Source organism: Rasamsonia emersonii (genome assembly GCF_000968595.1).
Source record: "Rasamsonia emersonii CBS 393.64 chromosome Unknown ctg1118621760509, whole genome shotgun sequence".
In the NCBI taxonomy this organism is placed as follows: domain Eukaryota; kingdom Fungi; phylum Ascomycota; class Eurotiomycetes; order Eurotiales; family Trichocomaceae; genus Rasamsonia; species Rasamsonia emersonii.
This window is the reverse complement of record NW_013562951.1, coordinates 1-17265: the sequence shown is the minus strand read 5'-3', so window position 1 is coordinate 17265 and position 17265 is coordinate 1. Positions and strand designations below refer to the sequence as shown.

General features: G+C 50.5%; 4 protein-coding genes across 4 annotated transcripts; 3 read left to right on the top strand and 1 right to left on the bottom strand.

Annotated features, from left to right (window-relative positions):
• Nucleotides 1–4194: 4194 nt before the first annotated feature.
• T310_7155 (Beta-1,6 glucan synthetase (Kre6)) lies at nucleotides 4195–6522 on the top strand (the record flags this gene model as incomplete). Its single annotated transcript, XM_013470046.1, has 6 exons — nucleotides 4195–4841; nucleotides 4943–5120; nucleotides 5172–5273; nucleotides 5334–5856; nucleotides 5930–6410; nucleotides 6474–6522. 6 exons carry the CDS (start codon nucleotides 4195–4197, stop codon nucleotides 6520–6522), a joined length of 1980 nt encoding a protein of 659 aa, XP_013325500.1.
• A 1574-nt stretch (nucleotides 6523–8096) lies between these two features.
• On the top strand, nucleotides 8097–9167 carry T310_7154 (uncharacterized protein; the record flags this gene model as incomplete). Its single annotated transcript, XM_013470045.1, has 3 exons — nucleotides 8097–8280; nucleotides 8373–8539; nucleotides 8622–9167. The coding sequence occupies 3 exons, from the start codon at nucleotides 8097–8099 to the stop codon at nucleotides 9165–9167; spliced, it is 897 nt and encodes a 298-aa protein (XP_013325499.1).
• Nucleotides 9168–10197: 1030 nt separating this feature from the next.
• On the bottom strand, nucleotides 10198–12083 carry T310_7153 ([Pyruvate dehydrogenase (acetyl-transferring)] kinase; the record flags this gene model as incomplete). Its single annotated transcript, XM_013470044.1, has 4 exons — nucleotides 10198–10597; nucleotides 10726–11690; nucleotides 11750–11940; nucleotides 11972–12083. The coding sequence occupies 4 exons, from the start codon at nucleotides 12081–12083 to the stop codon at nucleotides 10198–10200; spliced, it is 1668 nt and encodes a 555-aa protein (XP_013325498.1).
• Nucleotides 12084–14558: 2475 nt separating this feature from the next.
• T310_7152 (uncharacterized protein) lies at nucleotides 14559–16090 on the top strand (the record flags this gene model as incomplete). Its single annotated transcript, XM_013470043.1, has 5 exons — nucleotides 14559–14860; nucleotides 14964–15148; nucleotides 15211–15504; nucleotides 15568–15983; nucleotides 16058–16090. The coding sequence occupies 5 exons, from the start codon at nucleotides 14559–14561 to the stop codon at nucleotides 16088–16090; spliced, it is 1230 nt and encodes a 409-aa protein (XP_013325497.1).
• Nucleotides 16091–17265: the final 1175 nt, after the last annotated feature.

The window sequence follows — 17265 nt, the reverse complement described above, 5'->3', positions numbered from 1 at the left end:
CACTAAATCGATCGCATCTCTGAATGGATACAACGAGTCCTGAAAAGAGGGGTGTACTGTATGTACATGTACAGTACATACAAGGCCGGATTCACCTCCTCTCAGGAGGAGTACGAGTCACTACAAGAACGTCTTCGGCTCGCTGAACAAGCTAGAGGAGATTGATTGTGGCTAAGAATCTCACGGCGGGCCGTTCATATGACCTGGGGAAGGAAAGACATAATGTAATGACCGAGTTAGATATAGATCCGGTTCGACACGGTCTATCTACGTCCAGCATTATTTTTATTGGAACGTGCCCGCGTGTAAGGGAGACGACGCACTGATTTCAAGCACATTAATTAAGGAGAACGTGAGTTTCTTGATAGGTTGATAGAGAATCAGCTGTTGATCCCGTCTCCGCATGTGGCAGTACTGTACTGTACATACACCAAAGAGTCATCATCATGACATCAATCAATCCCAAAGCGACTAATTACGCCGTAGAAGACGGTGTGGAGACGGATACATATCAGCAAGGCTGAGAATACCTACTCCGTAGGTGGGGTCAAGATGTCAAGATGGCGGCTGTGATCGAGTACGGTGCGATGTACTCCAAGTCTGAAGTTTCTCTGATGGAGGTGGGCCACCACCCACCACGGACTTCGTAGGAAAGATCAGGTGATTAGATTAGGCTAGACTATGGAGGAGGGACTTTACTGGTGAATCGGTTATCGTTTGAGACCTTTGGCTGTTGTGAAAGTGAAAGTCTGCAACTGCACCTGCAACAACCAGTGGCAATAATGATGAAGGTGATAGAAATCCATCGAAAAAAAAATCCATCGAATATGTGAGGAAACTTTTGGCTTATGTGCGAAAAGGGCTATCCTCTTTTCTTTTCTTTTCTTTTCATTTTACCATTTTTTTTATTTTAATTGCTTTTCTTTTTTTCTGTTAGTTACGTCATCTGCATCTCATTAAAAGAAAAAAAAGATCGTCTTCAGAGGTTAATAAAATCTGTAGAGGTGGAGGATAGGATCAGGTTGTCTGGGTTGCGGATTCTATTTTTATATATTTTTTTTTCTGTGGTGGTGTATTACGTCAGATGGTGATTCCTATTTCCCATGCATATGTAGATTAATTTTTTTTATTCCACACTCTTAACAGCTGAGTGATACTACTAGGTACATACATGCTACAGTATTCTCTACAGACGTAGGTATTCTACTACTGTGCTGTGTTGTTGCCGAATTTTTCCATATGCTGTAGTTTTGGTTTTTGTATACAGAAGCAAGCACTTTGGCAATTGTGGAGTAAATACCGATTTAGTTGCATCCTGACATATTATTATTGCTAGTAATAATTTCTACTACAACAGCAATAATAAGCGAAAAAATAAAGAATTAATTCTGCCAAGGTAGATAAGTGACCGGGTACTTTTGTACTGATCGATAAGAGAAATATTAATCAGCGCCCGTTGATTGGGCTGTTGTGAGATCTTGCACCCGAACACTTTCAAGACTGTGATCCTGGACACAATACAGAGTACTTCGTATGAAGTACAAAGTACAGGTTACTGCTCTTGCCAATGTAGACACTGCTTACTGACGCATAAAGTCATGTCCTGATGATATGACAGGGGCAGAGAAACCTCATCTGGCCGTGTCCCCCTTGCAGTTGGCTGGCGCATCACCGCCCCCGGACGCGTGTGTGGCGCTCCACCAACCCACGTTCTTGACCAAAGAGAATCCAGGCTCATTCCTGTGACGAATCCATTCACTTCCCCCAAAACACAGGACTGAAACGAAAACAAAATTAATTAATTTATGCCAACCAGGGGGTTAAGAAAGAAGGGAAAAAAAAAAGAAAGGGGGTTTCGAGAGGCCGGAGACTGGCCGGCAAAGCGTTGGGGAGAGATTCTCGAAAAATTCTGCCAGATTCAAAGTTTTAGCAGGGACGATCAAACGGCTTGACGCTCTCTTAATGTCCGGCAGCTGCCTAGCTTTTGTCTAGGAGAGCTTTTAGAATGAGAATGCCGTTGGTTGGGACGCGAGCTCCAGCGCTCCACTCGCCGTTGCTTGGCGGCACCGAGCGCGCATGCCTTAGGAGTAACAATTCCTACGACGTTCTCCGTACAGTAGTCGATAAAGGATTGTGGTCGATCAAAATCCGTTTCCAACAAGTACGGTCCTGTACAGAGTACCCTTTCCAGTATGGTGAAATAGCTAGTTGTTCCTTTGCCAGGGTTTCTGTCCCGAATTCGTCGAGGACGGAGTACTCCGTAGTACTACGTAGAAAGAGAAACGGCTCAAAGAATCTTCCCTCTTTGAAAGATGTCAGTGTAGAGTAGAACGCCACGTCCAGAAAAAGAAGGCAAAGAAATACCCTATAAACGGGGTGGACTGCGGAGAGACGTCATGCCCGCTTGACAGGGTCCCCCGACATTCCACTGCGCATGAAGACTGACATGATGACAATCATTCTTCGTCTCGGGGTATATTCCCTTCATACCGCACCTGAGACATCACAGGAAGCGCGGCTCCAAAGCTGTATGCCTGCCGAAAAGGAGACAACAAAAGGGTGATGCTGAGACTCGACAGTGTGCAAAATTCTCTGATGACTTGTCCCCTGGCCGTCCTGAACAAAGCGTCATATAGCGGTGACCTGTCGCGACTGCGTGTCAGTGCCAAGCTTCTTTAGCTTAGGGATTGACTGTCGATCACGCGTCAGAGACATTCGAGAGATCAGATACTGAGCTTGGTCGAGTCGTATCAAAAACAATGATCTTGCAAGTTGCCACGGGCAGCACAGTGTAGACAGTATCCGTCATTTGTCCATGCCTATCTTGATGGCAGCGACGGCAGAAATCGCGAACTGCAGCTAGGCTGGAGGAAGCAGCCAGCTGGCTCTAGGGGAACCGTGGCGCCTGGCGGCTTGGCTGGAGCGATCTGGCAGCCGAGCGGCTAAGCCTCAGCGCCTGGCAGGAGAAACGCCCCTGGCGCGCTGGATGATGGATCACTTGCGGATCATTTGCCCCCCAGACCCTCTCTCTAGCCGTTTCTGAGGGACAAAGGATTAGCTGCTGCCGGTGTGTCAAGTCACGGCCCAATCAGTCGCTGCTCGAGGCAGGGCGTGTGGATGTCGCGCTCCACTGCCTCTGCATTCCGCCATCCTCGCGGCAGCAACCGGATTCCTCGTGCTGGCGATGGACGCGTTTCCATGGCTGCCAAGTCGTCGCCTGCATTGCCCAGCGCCCTGTTTCTGCCGTTCCTCAGGCGCATGTGTCACTAGCTGTGACTAGCAGTGCCGAGGGCTGCAGTGCCAACGGCACTCCCGCCACTACTGCCGGTTTCTATCTATACGGGCCACTGAGCGCGGGCCCCGTCGGGCTGCCCGTTCCAGCGCAGGTCAAGAACGCCCGTCCTCTTTAGCCTGCTTAGTCCACACACTGACCAGGCACCTGCATGCCACCTCCCAGCATTCTCCCTCCTTAGCTCTCTTTCTCCGCAGGCTGCTTCATCTCGTTCTTATTGGGTCTGGTCGTCGTTTTGTTTTGATTGCTGTTCTTTGCGGGACGAGGGACTGCGTCGCTGCCACAACAGTCTCTTATCTGCTTCCCTCCGTGCTCCTCCTCCCGTGCTATCCACCCGTCCAGTATCCGCCCACGCCTGCTTGGGGACGATCTACCACTGCCAAAGCCCGGTAGATCGTGTCCTGTCCGTTCGCTGCCACCCTGTTCACTCACCTAGTCGGTCTTTACCTCCCCGAGCCTGCTTTTTTGCTGTTGTTTTCTTCCCTCCCCTTTGAGTGGTGGTGCGATTTACGCCAGCAGGTTGTCGTGTGCAAGGGATTTTGGTCTCAGTCGACTTTTGAATCAAAAAAAAAATCTTTGCCCGTTCTTTCGGACCTGATCACCGCTCGAGAAAGGGGATGGTTGGGCGCATGGTCGATGACGGCAGCTTCTCGATTCTGACAGTCCTGCAAACCTGCTTCGCCACGACAGTTACATGTGCCAGAAACCCGCAACGCCCATCCCCGTGAAATCACGAGCTCGCCGTCAATCGAGATACCGGCTTTCGTCCTAGACTTCCAGGCGGAGAGGACACCGGACACAGAACCGAATTATCCGAGGATACACCTCGATTGTGCTCATATCGTGCCAGGACGGATCCAGTCTCGTGGTCGAGACGGTCCGTTTCGATCTCCTCTTAGAAGATGACTGAGAACACAAGCACGAGTCCTCCGCAGGGCTCTCGGAGCACACCTCACATCCGGCTCAACTCTGGCCGCCAGGATCCCTTTGTCGACATGGATGATGGGGGCAGTAGCCAGAGATCACAGTCGCCCGCGACTCGAACACTGACTCCCGGTCCACAATCGCCGGGCCTGCCACCAGGCACCGCCGTCAGCTCTCCGCACTACGCTTCGAACGCCGGATCGTCCGAACTCCTGATTCCTCCGCCACGACACTACCGTTCCCGAGACGAGAGCGAGCCCCCTCGCTCCCCGTCGCAGTCGGTCTACTCATCGAGGCGAACCAGCTGGGACTCGGAAGCAGGAAGCAGAGACAGCCGCGCGTATCCTTACGACCCCTTCTCTGATTCCAGAGCTCCGTCGATGGTCGGGAGCGACGATGACAATGTCAATACGCAGACGGTGTCAGAGAAGTACAACATTACGCCCTCGGAAGGTCTATTACTATTCCCCGAGGATGTGGAAAAGGACGACTATCTCCACAATCCAGACCCAAACGACAAAGACCGGGACTGCGATATATGCAATACGAGAGGCCTGGTCAACGTCGGCGGCCTTGCTCTCTTGACGCTTGGTATACTGGCGCTCTTTATCGCCTACCCTGTCGTGTATGGTGTCCCCTTCATCCCTCAAATTTTCCACCCTCGAGTTCGCCAGTCCACAAGAGATCCCTCTCCAGCTAACGTGGCTTTTTTTTTTCTCTTTGCAGGACGTTCGTGCGCAAACTCACTGAGCCGACCTATGGGTTATGTGAAGGAGACCCCATGTGTCTGGATGTTGGGAATGTTCCGTTGCTCAAGAACATTCGCTCCAGTCTCATTGATCCCGATACACCGGACTCGGCGAAGACAATCAAGGCCGCTAATGGAAAAGAGTGGCAGTTGGTGGTGAGTACGGCCATTACGATCGTGAGGTATTGGTGCTCACGTCCCAGCTAGTTTTCGGACGAGTTCAACACGGACGGGCGGACTTTTTACGATGGCGACGATCCCTACTTTCAGGGCGTGGACCTTTGGTACGGTGTGACGCAAGACCTAGAGGTTCGTGACCCTATTTGTTCTGGATGTAAGACATCCCAGGCTGATCTCTTCGGTTTTTAGTGGTACGATCCCGATGCGATTACGACGAAGGATGGAGTCCTGGAGATTCAATTCCATGCGTTTCAAAACCACAATCTGAACTATCGATCCGGCATGTTGCAAAGCTGGAACAAGCTGTGCTTCAAGGGCGGTCGTCTGGAGGCCAGTATATCCCTTCCCGGACGTGGTGACACGTCTGGTTTCTGGCCTGGTTTTTGGGCTATGGGCAACCTGGGCCGTCCTGGCTATGCGGCGACCACCGACGGATTGTGGCCGTATAGCTATGACGATGTGTGCGATGCTGGCATCACCGCCAACCAGAGCTCCACGGATGGGATCAGCTACCTTCCTGGCATGCGTCTGCCGGCCTGTACCTGTCCAGGCGCTGATCACCCTACTCCTGGCAAATCGCGGTCTGCTCCCGAAATCGACGTGATCGAGGCCAGTGTCACGGTCTTGAACGAGGAGAAAGGATATCGCATTGGAGATGTGTCCCAGAGTTTGCAGATCGCCCCGTTCGACATCTGGTACATGCCCGATTATGGTGAGTGCGAAAGGAGACAAACTCCCTCTGTGCGTGGTTGTCCTGCTGACTCTTTTTCTTCCTCTTTTGCCAGACTTCACCGCCGTCTATGATCCGAGGATCTCCCAGATCAACACGTACCGAGGAGGTCCTTACCAACAAGTTGCGTCTGGCCTAACCAACCTGAACAATGAGTGGTATGACGGCAAGGCGTATCAAGTGTATGCCTTTGAATACACACCAGGAGCGGAGGGTGATGTGACTTGGTTTGTCGGTTCCGACAAGACGTGGACGATCGACGGGCGCGCGATTGGACCAAATGGCAATGTCGGCCAGCGTTTGATTCCTGTGGAACCCATGGCGATCATTGTCAACTTTGGTATCTCCAACAGTTTCTCTGCCATCAACTGGACCGGGCTTGCGGATCTCATCCCGGCTACGATGCGCGTGGATTACATCCGGATCTATCAGGATCCCGACAACGTCACCGTCACCTGCGACCCTGAAGGCTACGAAACGACGGAATATATCAGAAAGCATCCGGAGCCGTATAACAATGTCAATTTGACTTCATGGTATGTTCATGTCCCCTTTTCCTAATTCCGTGGGATCAGTTATCGGCTAATCTCCTCTTACAGGTCTCAAGCCTATGAGTGGCCGAAAAACTCTTTTGTTCATGGATGTTGATCTCGATGATGATGTGCATGTATCCTCCACTTTCCTCTTTTTTTTTCTCCTCCTGGCCTTGTTATAATACCCTAATCTCTTGCGGCTTCTTGTGTCCTCGCTGCGAGACCTTTTCATTGTTGGGCGTATGGTAAAGGCATTGTTAGAATAGAGCCGGCCTGGTTGCATCATCTTCTCCATTCTAACCTTTCTTTCGTGTGTTGCTCTGGTGGCCTTTTTCTTTTTTTTTTCTTTTTTTTTTCCGGACTCGTTTTGATCTCTTACGAATCTGCTTCAGCGGCATGATGCTATGGAGTTGGGTGAGTTTTCTGTTTTTTTTTTGTCATTTTGTGTATACATATGCGCCGCTGTGGCTGGCAGCTCTTGAGATTGAGATTCAATGATTTACGTACGTACGTCTTTGGTGTTTGTTGTGGGACTGCCAGCAATGCCACAGCCACAGCTTTTTTTGCTTTGTCTTTCTTCTTTGTCTTCTGGCGCTATTACTTCAGCTCGTCTCATCTGTACGGCTGTTGTTGCGCTCTTCGTGGCTTAGTTACCCTTCTCGATTGTGTCAGTAGTACACACCGAACAACGAATGCAGTTGTTCTGTCTTAAGCTGTATTTCGGAATTGAGTTTCAACTTTCAAGTAAAAATAGACTGTTATTGCGATGGAAGAATTGCACCATGGTAAAGCCTGGCAGCCGCTGGAGCTTATTCAGAGCTTATCTATTCTTAGCTGTATGCATCATAAAGATCATATCCTTACGCGTAACTAACCTTGGTAGGCCTATCTTGGTGCGGATGCATGTGATGCGATCTCCCCGCACGGAGATGATGACTAAGCCATGACGCGCTGGCTGCGTCTACCTCATGACAGTCTAGGTCTAGCTTGCTTCATGGAGTTCTCGTTTAATACCAGACCACCAACGCAGAAAAGGATTTAATTATCAGGAAATTGATATCTTTGCTGCAGTGCTTCACTCGCTGGAAATCTGCCTTATGATTTTCCTTGGGCGAAACAGGCTCTGTCAATGCGAATCTTGAATGATCGGATCAGATCAATCACCCTTCTGCATGCACCAGAAGTGCAGTCCATGTCCTAGGTATTTCACAGGAGTGAGCTATTAGTTGTGCTATTAGCAGGTGCAGTCTCTTTCTACTACAGTCGCTCTGCTTGCTTGATCAACTCCCGTCACTAGCATAAGCTGCAGAAGCTTGCGCTGCTTTCTCAACAACCTACTTGATTGATTGAAACTTGTTGTGTGTATTGAGCGGACTGGGACTACATTGGGGCATGGTCTCATAAATCGTCTCTCTCTCTCTTCTTTTGCTTCTGCTTTGCTCCATATTTATTTATTTCTGAATTGATTGATTGATGGTGGAATGAAAGAGGCCAATGATATCTTGATATTGCCGGTCAGAAAAACAAAGCAAAGCAAGAAAGCAAAGCAAGCAAAGCACCCGCATTAGCCCTTGTGGTTGAATACCAGACAAGACGACGTGTTCCGGACTTTACTACTCACGCTATCAATTTGTGCAAGGAAAGAGAGAGGCTCATTTTCATTTCGAGTGAGATATTCAGACACGAATCATGCCTCCACCGCCAGTTACTCTCCCTGGCATGATGTTTACGTCCGGCGCAAGCATGGGTCCCACTGGCTATACCACTACTTCTGCGGGAGCAGGTAGCCGGGCAGACCGTGCGATTGTCATCGATGATGACGACGATGTTGTTGATGTGATGCAGATTGATGCATCCTCCTCGAGGCCTGGAGGTGAGTTTACCGTTAACAATTGACTACCTTGCCCGCTCTTCTTGCTATTATTATTATTATTATAAACTAGCTCTGACTGTTCAAAACCACAGGAGGATACAATCTCTCTGAACGGCAGCAGCGGCTTTCTGCAAGCTATGCCGCCGCGATGGCCCAGGAGAAGAAAGTGAGGAGCAAACTCCGTGAGGAGAGACATACAGCACAGTGCGTGCTCATGGACCGGGAGCTTCTGATGGTCCATGCTTTGGCTGCACATGAGGTATGCATCCTTTGAACTTTTTTTCTCGTCCTGTCAAATATTCTTTCGTTCTTCCTTCCCTAACAAACGTCCATCCAACCAGACCATCCCCCAAACCCGTCGACGCTTTCTCGCCCAGCTCATCGCCCCCGACAATCCCGCCGTCGCCGCATCCATCCGCGCTGACCGCCGTCTCGCCATCCCTACCACCAGCGGCCCCTCCTCCTCGTCATCATTGTCATCGTCAACCGTCCCCATTATTCCCCAGCCGATAGTCGACGTCTACGAAGACGACGACGCGGGCTGGCGCCGCCCTCCCGGTTCGCCACCAGGAGGAGGAGGAGGAGGAGGATCATCAGGCCGGTCCTCATCAAAGGGCAAAGGAAAAGGCAAGGGCAAAACGCCCGAGCGGAACCGCGAGCGTAGTAGTGCTATTAGTGCCAAAGGCAGCAGGGAGAGGTGTGGGGACCACCAACAGCAGCAGCAGCAGCAGCGACATCTCGAGCGCGAACGCCGACGACGATGGAGCGGCGGCGGGCGGGATCATCGACACGAGCACGAGCATATCAATCTGGAATCGTCGGATGTGGATGTGGATGTGGATATGGATATGACGGGAACGGGTACAGGAACGGGAACGGATACCTAGAGACGGGCAATCGCCATGAACTGTTTAGTTTAGTTTAGTTAGTTGGTTACTACTACGGAGTAAGGAAGGTTGATATATGCTATAGCATAGCATAGCTGTTTGGTTTGTTGATAGTCTAGTCTGTTAGTCTGCTTTGTATGAATAATAGAATGATGATGATGATGACGAAAAAAGCCCTTGGTTAATTTAGTGACCGGTTCTGTCGAGTATACCATACGGTTTTTTTTACTGGAAGGAAAAGGAAAAGGAAAGTATTGAGAAAATAAAAGTGAATGGTTTTTTTTCCTCCAGCTACATACATACCTAAAAGTACCATAACCTAACATAGTGCTGTACTATAATGTACATACATGCATGTATTCATGTATTCATATCATATTGCAGGGTATGGTATGGTATTTCATGAATAGTGTCTGCTTGCTGGGAACAAGCAAACAAGAAAGAAAATGAAATGAACAAAATAAAACAAACAAACAAACAAACAAATATGCAGGCAGTCAAGCAAGCAAGCAAGCACAATATGAAGGAATAATAACAAGACAATTAAAAAAGTCCATGCATTCCGTTTTATTCCTCGTTCCTTCATTGGAATGGAAAAAAAAACAAAAACAATCCCTTGCTTTAGCCTTTTTTTTTGTTTGTTTGTTTGTTTTTTTTTGTTCCCTCTCTGCATGCCTTGCCCTTCTTTCCTTCATTCATTCCTCCATTGACGATGAGTCTGGGCAAGCGGTAAAACCGAACCTTTTGAAAAAGGAGAAGTGAAAAATAAAAATAAAAATCAATATGCAGGGTAGTCCTCTCGTCTTTCTCTTTCGTTGCTTTTGGCCTCTTGCAACAAATGCGAAATGGGTAGTATGTATTAAAAGGAAAATATGATGAAACAAAACGTATGATATACTGTACAAGTGGGGTTTGGGTCAGTTTACCCAAGGTTGATTGATGATCATGTCGCAGTCCATCCTGCTGGAAGGACATTTAATTCATATAGCAGGCACGTTTGGCAGAGTGCACCGTCGAGCTCATGTCAGGATTACCTGCTTGTTGAGGAACCATGGACAGTTGTGTAATCCACGGCTTTTCCTGTCGCTGAGGATCCCAACTTCTTTCCAAAGAATAATCCTGGTAGGAAGAGTTCCGCAGGAATAATCTGGTCCCGCTGCGTCGGCACTGGCAGTACGGCCATAGCTGCCCAACGTCCACCATGATGGCGCGTGCGAATTGTACCCGTGCTCATCGAGACGGCGCATGGATGACGCTCTCCGCGTCTCCGACCTGTTTGCGTTCCGAAACCTCCCTGTTCCGCACCCTCGAGCGGAGCGCTTGCACATTCATAGGCGTCAATCCTTGGGACGGCGGTGCCGCTGGAGGCTCCGGATAGAATGGATGTAACCGAGGGAATGAAGTAAACCGTGCACGACCGTCCCTCATGACTGGTGATTGTCATTGCAGAGGCTCCGAACTCGACGACAGCCGGTTGAGATGAAGGTAGACGTCAGTGCCATAACTATGTTTTGTTAGCAGGATAAATCCGAAACAAGAAAAAAAAAGAACGACATACCCCTCCATACTGATCAGCTTTAGATCTCCACCGAAATATCTGGCGTACAGACGACTGATGGGCAGGCCATACCCAAACCCGGCCATGGGCGCCTTGAAGTCGCTCTTGTCAAAGTTTGGGTCTAAGCTCGGAGTCTGGTCGACGGTGGTGTACATGTATGTCCAAACCAGAGGAATTGACGATCGAGGGATGCCACCACCCTCGTCGGAGATCTTGATCGTGATGTCCTCTCTGCCCTCCGCAACAATGACTTTGATCACAGGGAACTCTTCCTTTTCAGCACCGTGCGTCTCCACCACAGCGCGCAAGGAGTTCTTAAGAGTCTCGAAGAGCATGTGCGACAGATGTCCCGGCACGTACATGAAGTGCAGGTCCGGCTTGCAGATCAGCTGCACCTTGGGGGCTTCGAAAAGTCCATAGTGGTCTTCACAAACGAATCGCGCGTTCTCGATCGCTTCGAGCGCCACTTCCCGGACATTGGTCTTGGTGCAAATAATCCCAACATAGTTCGGATGATGTGCGTGGGTTTGCTCGGTCAAGGCAACATGCTGGCCGATCAACATCCGTATTCCAATCCGTGACATATAGAAGCGGTCAAGAAAGGCCTGGATCGTGGAGTCGATCTGAAGGCGCTGTCGCTTCCGCTTATATTCCAGGATACCCTGTGCCACTGTGGTCACGACACCGTCGTGTCTCCGCTTGATGTTTTTGAGCGTTTTGGCAAATCGTTGGTTGTAGTCATCGATTTCTGGAGGCCAGTCGCCTCCGTCATCAGACGGTACGAAATATCTTCGAGTGCCCACTGATTTGACGTCCGGACTGGACCGGTACTGTCCCTCCTTGACACTGGGGTTCCAGGTTGTTTCACTCAGAATCTTCGACTCGCCACCATTTCCTTTGCTGGACCGCATCAGGCGTTCCCTAACCTCTTGGCTCAAAGTGGGTTTGGGAACATTGATGATTTCCTGCGGTTGTCAGTCGCCGTGCCGCAACAAGCGCGCCGAAGTAGTCGTGACACACGAACCTCAAACGACATTGCATACCAGTCCTGGACCTTCTTGATCGAGGGCATCTCATTGAGCCCGTCTGGTAGTTCATTCAGCTCCTGCACCCGGTGAGCCAAGCGGATCGGGAGCTCTTCAGAGAGAAACTGTGAGGCACGAAAAAGAGTCCCTAAGCAAGTCAAATCGCCCGTTAGTGTTCGCTGTTCTCTTTCTGGGCAGTTGTAGAGGACAATTCTCCTTACCAGGTGATGGCCTCTCTCCGAACTGGACCATCTGCCTGAGGGAGACTCCGGTTGCGGGGAAGCTGGCATAGTGCCGGATGGTCTCCATCAACTTGTCCGACGCCTTCCACATGGTGCAAGCTGCCCTTCAGGCCCTCAGGCCTGCGGTGTAACTCCAGAATCCAGCAATTCTTTCTTCTTCAATTGAACTGAGCGGGTCGCGTGGTGGGCAAAGGGTATCGAGTCATAGCCTGTGAGTAATAACCTTAGCGGTCGGACAAAGACGGGTAGCTTTCCCCGCCATGCGCCGGGGAAGACGGTACCGAGGTCGAACGGCGGTCCGGGGCCAGCGCCCGAGTGAGGAGTGGTCGACTCCGTAACAATGCACTGGAATCCAAAAGTATATGGGGTAAACTAGTGCTGCAGGGCTCAGAGCAGACGAGAAGTGCGACTGTCGTCTCAACTGGAGCAGTTTGTCGTTTCTCAGCCGAGGGACGATGACTTAAGCGGGTCAGGTGTTTGACGATCACGTGCTCCAGCGTTCGGCCAGGACCGGCAGCGCGTGAGGGGAAACACAGAAAGGGAAAACTCTCCCCCCGCAGCTGTGATCTCTGATAAGGACTTGATCGCTCGCTACTTATTTCTTTATGTGTAGCCGGTGGGTTTCTGGCTCAACAATGACAGCGACGTTTAACGCCAAACAAGACAATCGCGAATGGCAGACGGGCTGGCCAGAGGCAAGAAGACTGACTCCTTTCGACCGACGAGCCCTTCTCCCGACGCGAGCGGCAGTACCCCACAGCCGGTGCTTCCTCAGGCCACAACACGATCTGGGGGCCGGCCAGGCAGGCCATCTGCGCAGCGAAAGAGGCCTCAGTATACTGACAAGTATATATGCTTATTTATGACGTAACACAACGCCAGCCATCCATGTCGACATGGGAACACAGAAGGCTGTTATGCGAGGATTGCCAGAGCTGCTGTCGTTTTTAATTCGAGCTCCCCACCTGTCAAACCGTAGCTGCCTTCTGTGTCACACCTGGCCATGCTCGAGTAACCATATCGGCTGTTCCCCATACGGGCGAGTCTGGAGGCGATGAGGGGCAGTACAACGGAGGATTGATCAGCGTGACCTTATGCTGCCGTAGTCTGCAGTCCTCACCAACAAGCTCGAGGGTCTGCCGCAATAAGGCGCCGGAAGTGTCAGTCCGGCGGCCCGCCTGAGATGGGCGCGGTTAAGCGTCTAGCTCTGTCGCTAATTAATTGCTCGACGGCACCCCACTGTTTGATGTGAGCATGAGGATGCAATAATAACGACCAGAAGGCTAGAGTTCCCAAGTCATGCGGGCTGGGTGGTTTGGCTAGACTCCTGAGGCCTCGAAGTCTGGCCGCCGGCCAAGTAGTGCCTGCAGGGATGCAGCACACGGCCACGAGCTGCTGCCAGGTTGCGCAGGCATCCCGTTCGTCATGCCAGATCCAATCGCAGGTCCGGGAGACCATATTTATCCCAAAGGCGCTGCGGTGCTCGACCGGCCGAGTCCCATCGCTCCCCGTCCCTCGATAAAGTTGTCGACGATGCCAGTGCCACCAGCCAGAGCTGTTCCGGATACGCTGTCTTGGATTCTTGGTCCCCCTCCTGCGGCCTGGATGGTTCGGCGCCGGGGTTCACTAAGAAACGCCGAAACGGTCGTGTTTCTATCATCTCCTTCCGCGTAGAGTGTGTTGCATTATGGTGGAGTCCTGACACCTGGCTCGCCCACATCGCGTTCCCTAAGCTTCCGTCACTCCTGTGGTTGCTGGCGGATTGCTCCGTCTCGATTGGCCGCAGCCGGCGAGCTTTGGGTTGACGGCCGTCCTCGTCGATACTGCAGGGAATCGGAATTGGTGCGGCTAAAATAAAGAATGGTATCAGCTGCGGTTCGTCCGAGTCAGCGTCTAGCAGAGAACTAAACACCCTCCGTCGTGCGGTTCATGCTGGGGGCCTGGCGTCGACTGCATGAGTGGATGAATCAGCCATGTTCTGGGCGCGTCTCGTCTGACAGCCCTGTCGTCTCCGTTAGTATGACTCCCCCTTTTTTTTGGCCCTTTCGGACTTTTCTTTTCTTTTCTTTCTTTTTTTGTGTTTTGTGGGTATGGACTTACGGCGAATTGGACGGGAGCTCCATCTTTGTCTCCATCATTCTCACCTCCATTGATCTCTATTTTGGTCCCCTCTCGGCAATTTCCCCTTAATAATTAGTATCCTGCAGGGCGGCAAAGCACCCACCTGGTGAAGTATTCTGGAAGTAGTTGTCTTCGACCTCGATTCGCAATTTTCCCGGGGCCGTTTAAATCGGGTGTTGTAGTTTTGGTTCACTCCGGGCGTTTTGACCCCTCTCAAGTCACTGCTTGGTCTCTTTGTGCGTCTTTCGCCGCCAAATCAGTGAAAGACTAAGAAAAAATCCACCCACACGCACGACCACGCTCCCAGCGCTCCAGACTATTTCTATTGCGCATCCCTCTGTCCAAATGTGAGAATTGAGAACAGATGCATCCGCTTTCTTCATCCAGGCCATCTCTTCTCTTGAACTAGTGGTCTGCGCTGGGTGCGTGCTTGTTGAGGACCACGATGTGGCGTCGTCGTCCCTCTCAGAGCGAACCAGCATTACCAGCGTCTAACCCAGCACACGCCTACCCATTTTCCAATCCATCAGGCTCTGCTCCAATGTCTCGTCGAGGCCCTATCGAAGGCCCTTACGGACATCGACTGACTCGGCGGGTCACCTGGCGCTCGTCCACCTACAAGCTCGTCGCGTACCTTTATGTGCTCTTTGTCTTGTATCTTGTTTACTTGATACGCGATCTTTTCTTCCTGCCATTCTCCTCATCGTTCACGTCCTCAGGCGGGGCGAATGTCCCCTCTGACCATGAGTAAGTATGGTGCCCTGACCATCGTTCAGCTCCTCCTCTAAGAGAGCTCTGGTTTACCTTTATCATGGTGAATGACTCTATCTAACCCACTGCATTACTCTAGCTACCTGGCTCACTTCAGAGGCCGTCAAGAATGTGGCATCTCTTCCCTCTCTCTTTACAATCCTCCCTCCGCGAATGACCATGAGCAGGAGCTGAGGGGCGCTTATTGTCAGAACCGAACCTCTTTGCTCGATGCGCTGAACAATGGAGGACGACAGGGATTCGATGCTCCCTATACGCCTCAAGGTTAGATCTCGTCCTTCCAAACGTTCCAGCGACTCGTGTCACTGACAGCTACTGTTGACTAGGTTGTCATTATCGGTGGTACACCACTGAGGAAATATGCAATATTCTGGATCGCTTTGACAAGGTTATCTTCCTTGGCGACGCCAACCTTGCTGACATTTACGCCGCATTCAACATTCTCCTCCGGCAAGATCTGGTGCACGGTTCGTTGAGACAGTGGGAGATGAGCAAGGAGCGACTCGAAGCATGTAAATGCGACTATCAGTTCAGTCGCGACCAATGTTCGCTGTATCGCCTGCGCTCCAGCGACGAAGTCTATTCGAACGCGAATCAGAATCCTTACTCATGTCCTTCTGGTGAGATTTTTGTTGTCATTGCTCTCTTGCTTATCCTTTACTGACTTTTTTTCCTGGAACTAGGAGTATCCCACAAATTCTTATCGATAAGCGGCTCTCCCGCCCCATCTGGCGTCCGGGAGGTTTTCAATTGGTTGCTTGTCAAGTCAGCAAACGGCAAGAAGCCTATTCCCGTGATCCATGGTTTGACGCAGCAAAATGCGATTTCCAGTCTGGACGAGTGGCTGCGACTGGCCAGGTCCAGCGGACGTCGTGTCCCATTCCTTTGGGTCGGGCCTCCTGCAGCTGGCAATTTGAAGGACTCAGAGTATCTGGCGACTAAAGGCGGCGGTGCCGTCTCGCGTTATACGCTTGACACGATCGAGGCCGTTCGACAGAGGGGCGTAGACGCTCTGGGAATGTACAATGCGACAGTACAGGCGGCCAGTTTGGATGGTTCTCACTACGGCGAGAAGACTTCACTGGTGCAGGCTATGATGGTAAGTCGGCCCCTCTTTTCATCAACTCTTAATTTCTTGTATACAATGCGGGGATGAATGCTCATGTCGATTAGGTTATTAATTGGTTGGCCCATCTCGACGTCTGATGATCTGTCGGTGCAATTGTCGCGAGACACGGAAATGTGCCTGCCTGATGAATTCGCCGGTCGCAAGGAAATGACCACGATACCCGATCTAGATGGACATGCCTTTCATGCCTAGCGTTTACGACGATCATGACCGACTGTATGCTGCTCAACAAACAAATCTTCATTTTCGGAGTTTTTTCATTCTTCAGCATGTCGCAGGATAGCAGGATATCAAGATTCCCTCTTAGTCCTGTGATTTTTTTTTTGATCGATACGACCATTGCCCTTTCTCGCCCCTTTTCCCCCTCTGACTTTTTGACATTATGATAATGATGGCGTTTTCCCCTCCCCTATGTTTCTCTTTCAGTGCACTTTCGGGGTCCGTGATGACATTCAGCAAAATGGTCTCTGATCTAGATTGACGTTGAATTAAACCACTAAAAAAGAACGCATGCAGTCCCATCTTCTTTCAGGACAACCAGGGAAAGAGAAGATAAAACAGAAAGAATGTGATGTGATGTGATTGATGTCTTTGATGAACCGATATTAGATCAGACCAGATCCAGAAAGGAGCAAGCATGGCACTCTATTTGATATTGGGATTGATTTATGAAACCTTTTCATGCCGTTTAAAAATGTTTCCCCTTTTCCTCCGGCACGTTTTTTACCCCCTTAGTATTTTTTTTAATATGCAAGACAGCTTTTACTTTAAAATCGAATCGATTTCTTGCCTTCTATCTATTTGCGTCGCGTTCTCTAATTAATGTAGACTGAGTACTTAATTATCACTGAAGATATTCTCCTTCGATGTAGGCTAGAAGCAGTAGTTCTCTGTCAAAGACGCCTACCAACAGAGTCGCCTAATTTTTCTTTCACCTCTTAGCAGGGTTCAAGCGTGAGCAGCAGACGATCTGATCTGAGTTCCCCGGCATGCATGTCTAGCCTGCAATCGACACATCCAACGCTAACCCCGCCACCCCCACTGCCTCAACGTGTCATGCGAAAAAACCGTGTCAGGATGATCGGGCCCCAGTCTTGCTCTCCGCAACCGGAAGCACTTCGCCATCAGCTCCATGGCGTCTTTGTTGCGCCCAAGAGACTTCCATGTCAGCGCAAGATTCGCCATGGTGATCAGCGTAGACGGATGCTCCTCTCCTAGCACCCGTTTGCTGGTCTCCAGGACTTGCTTGTCT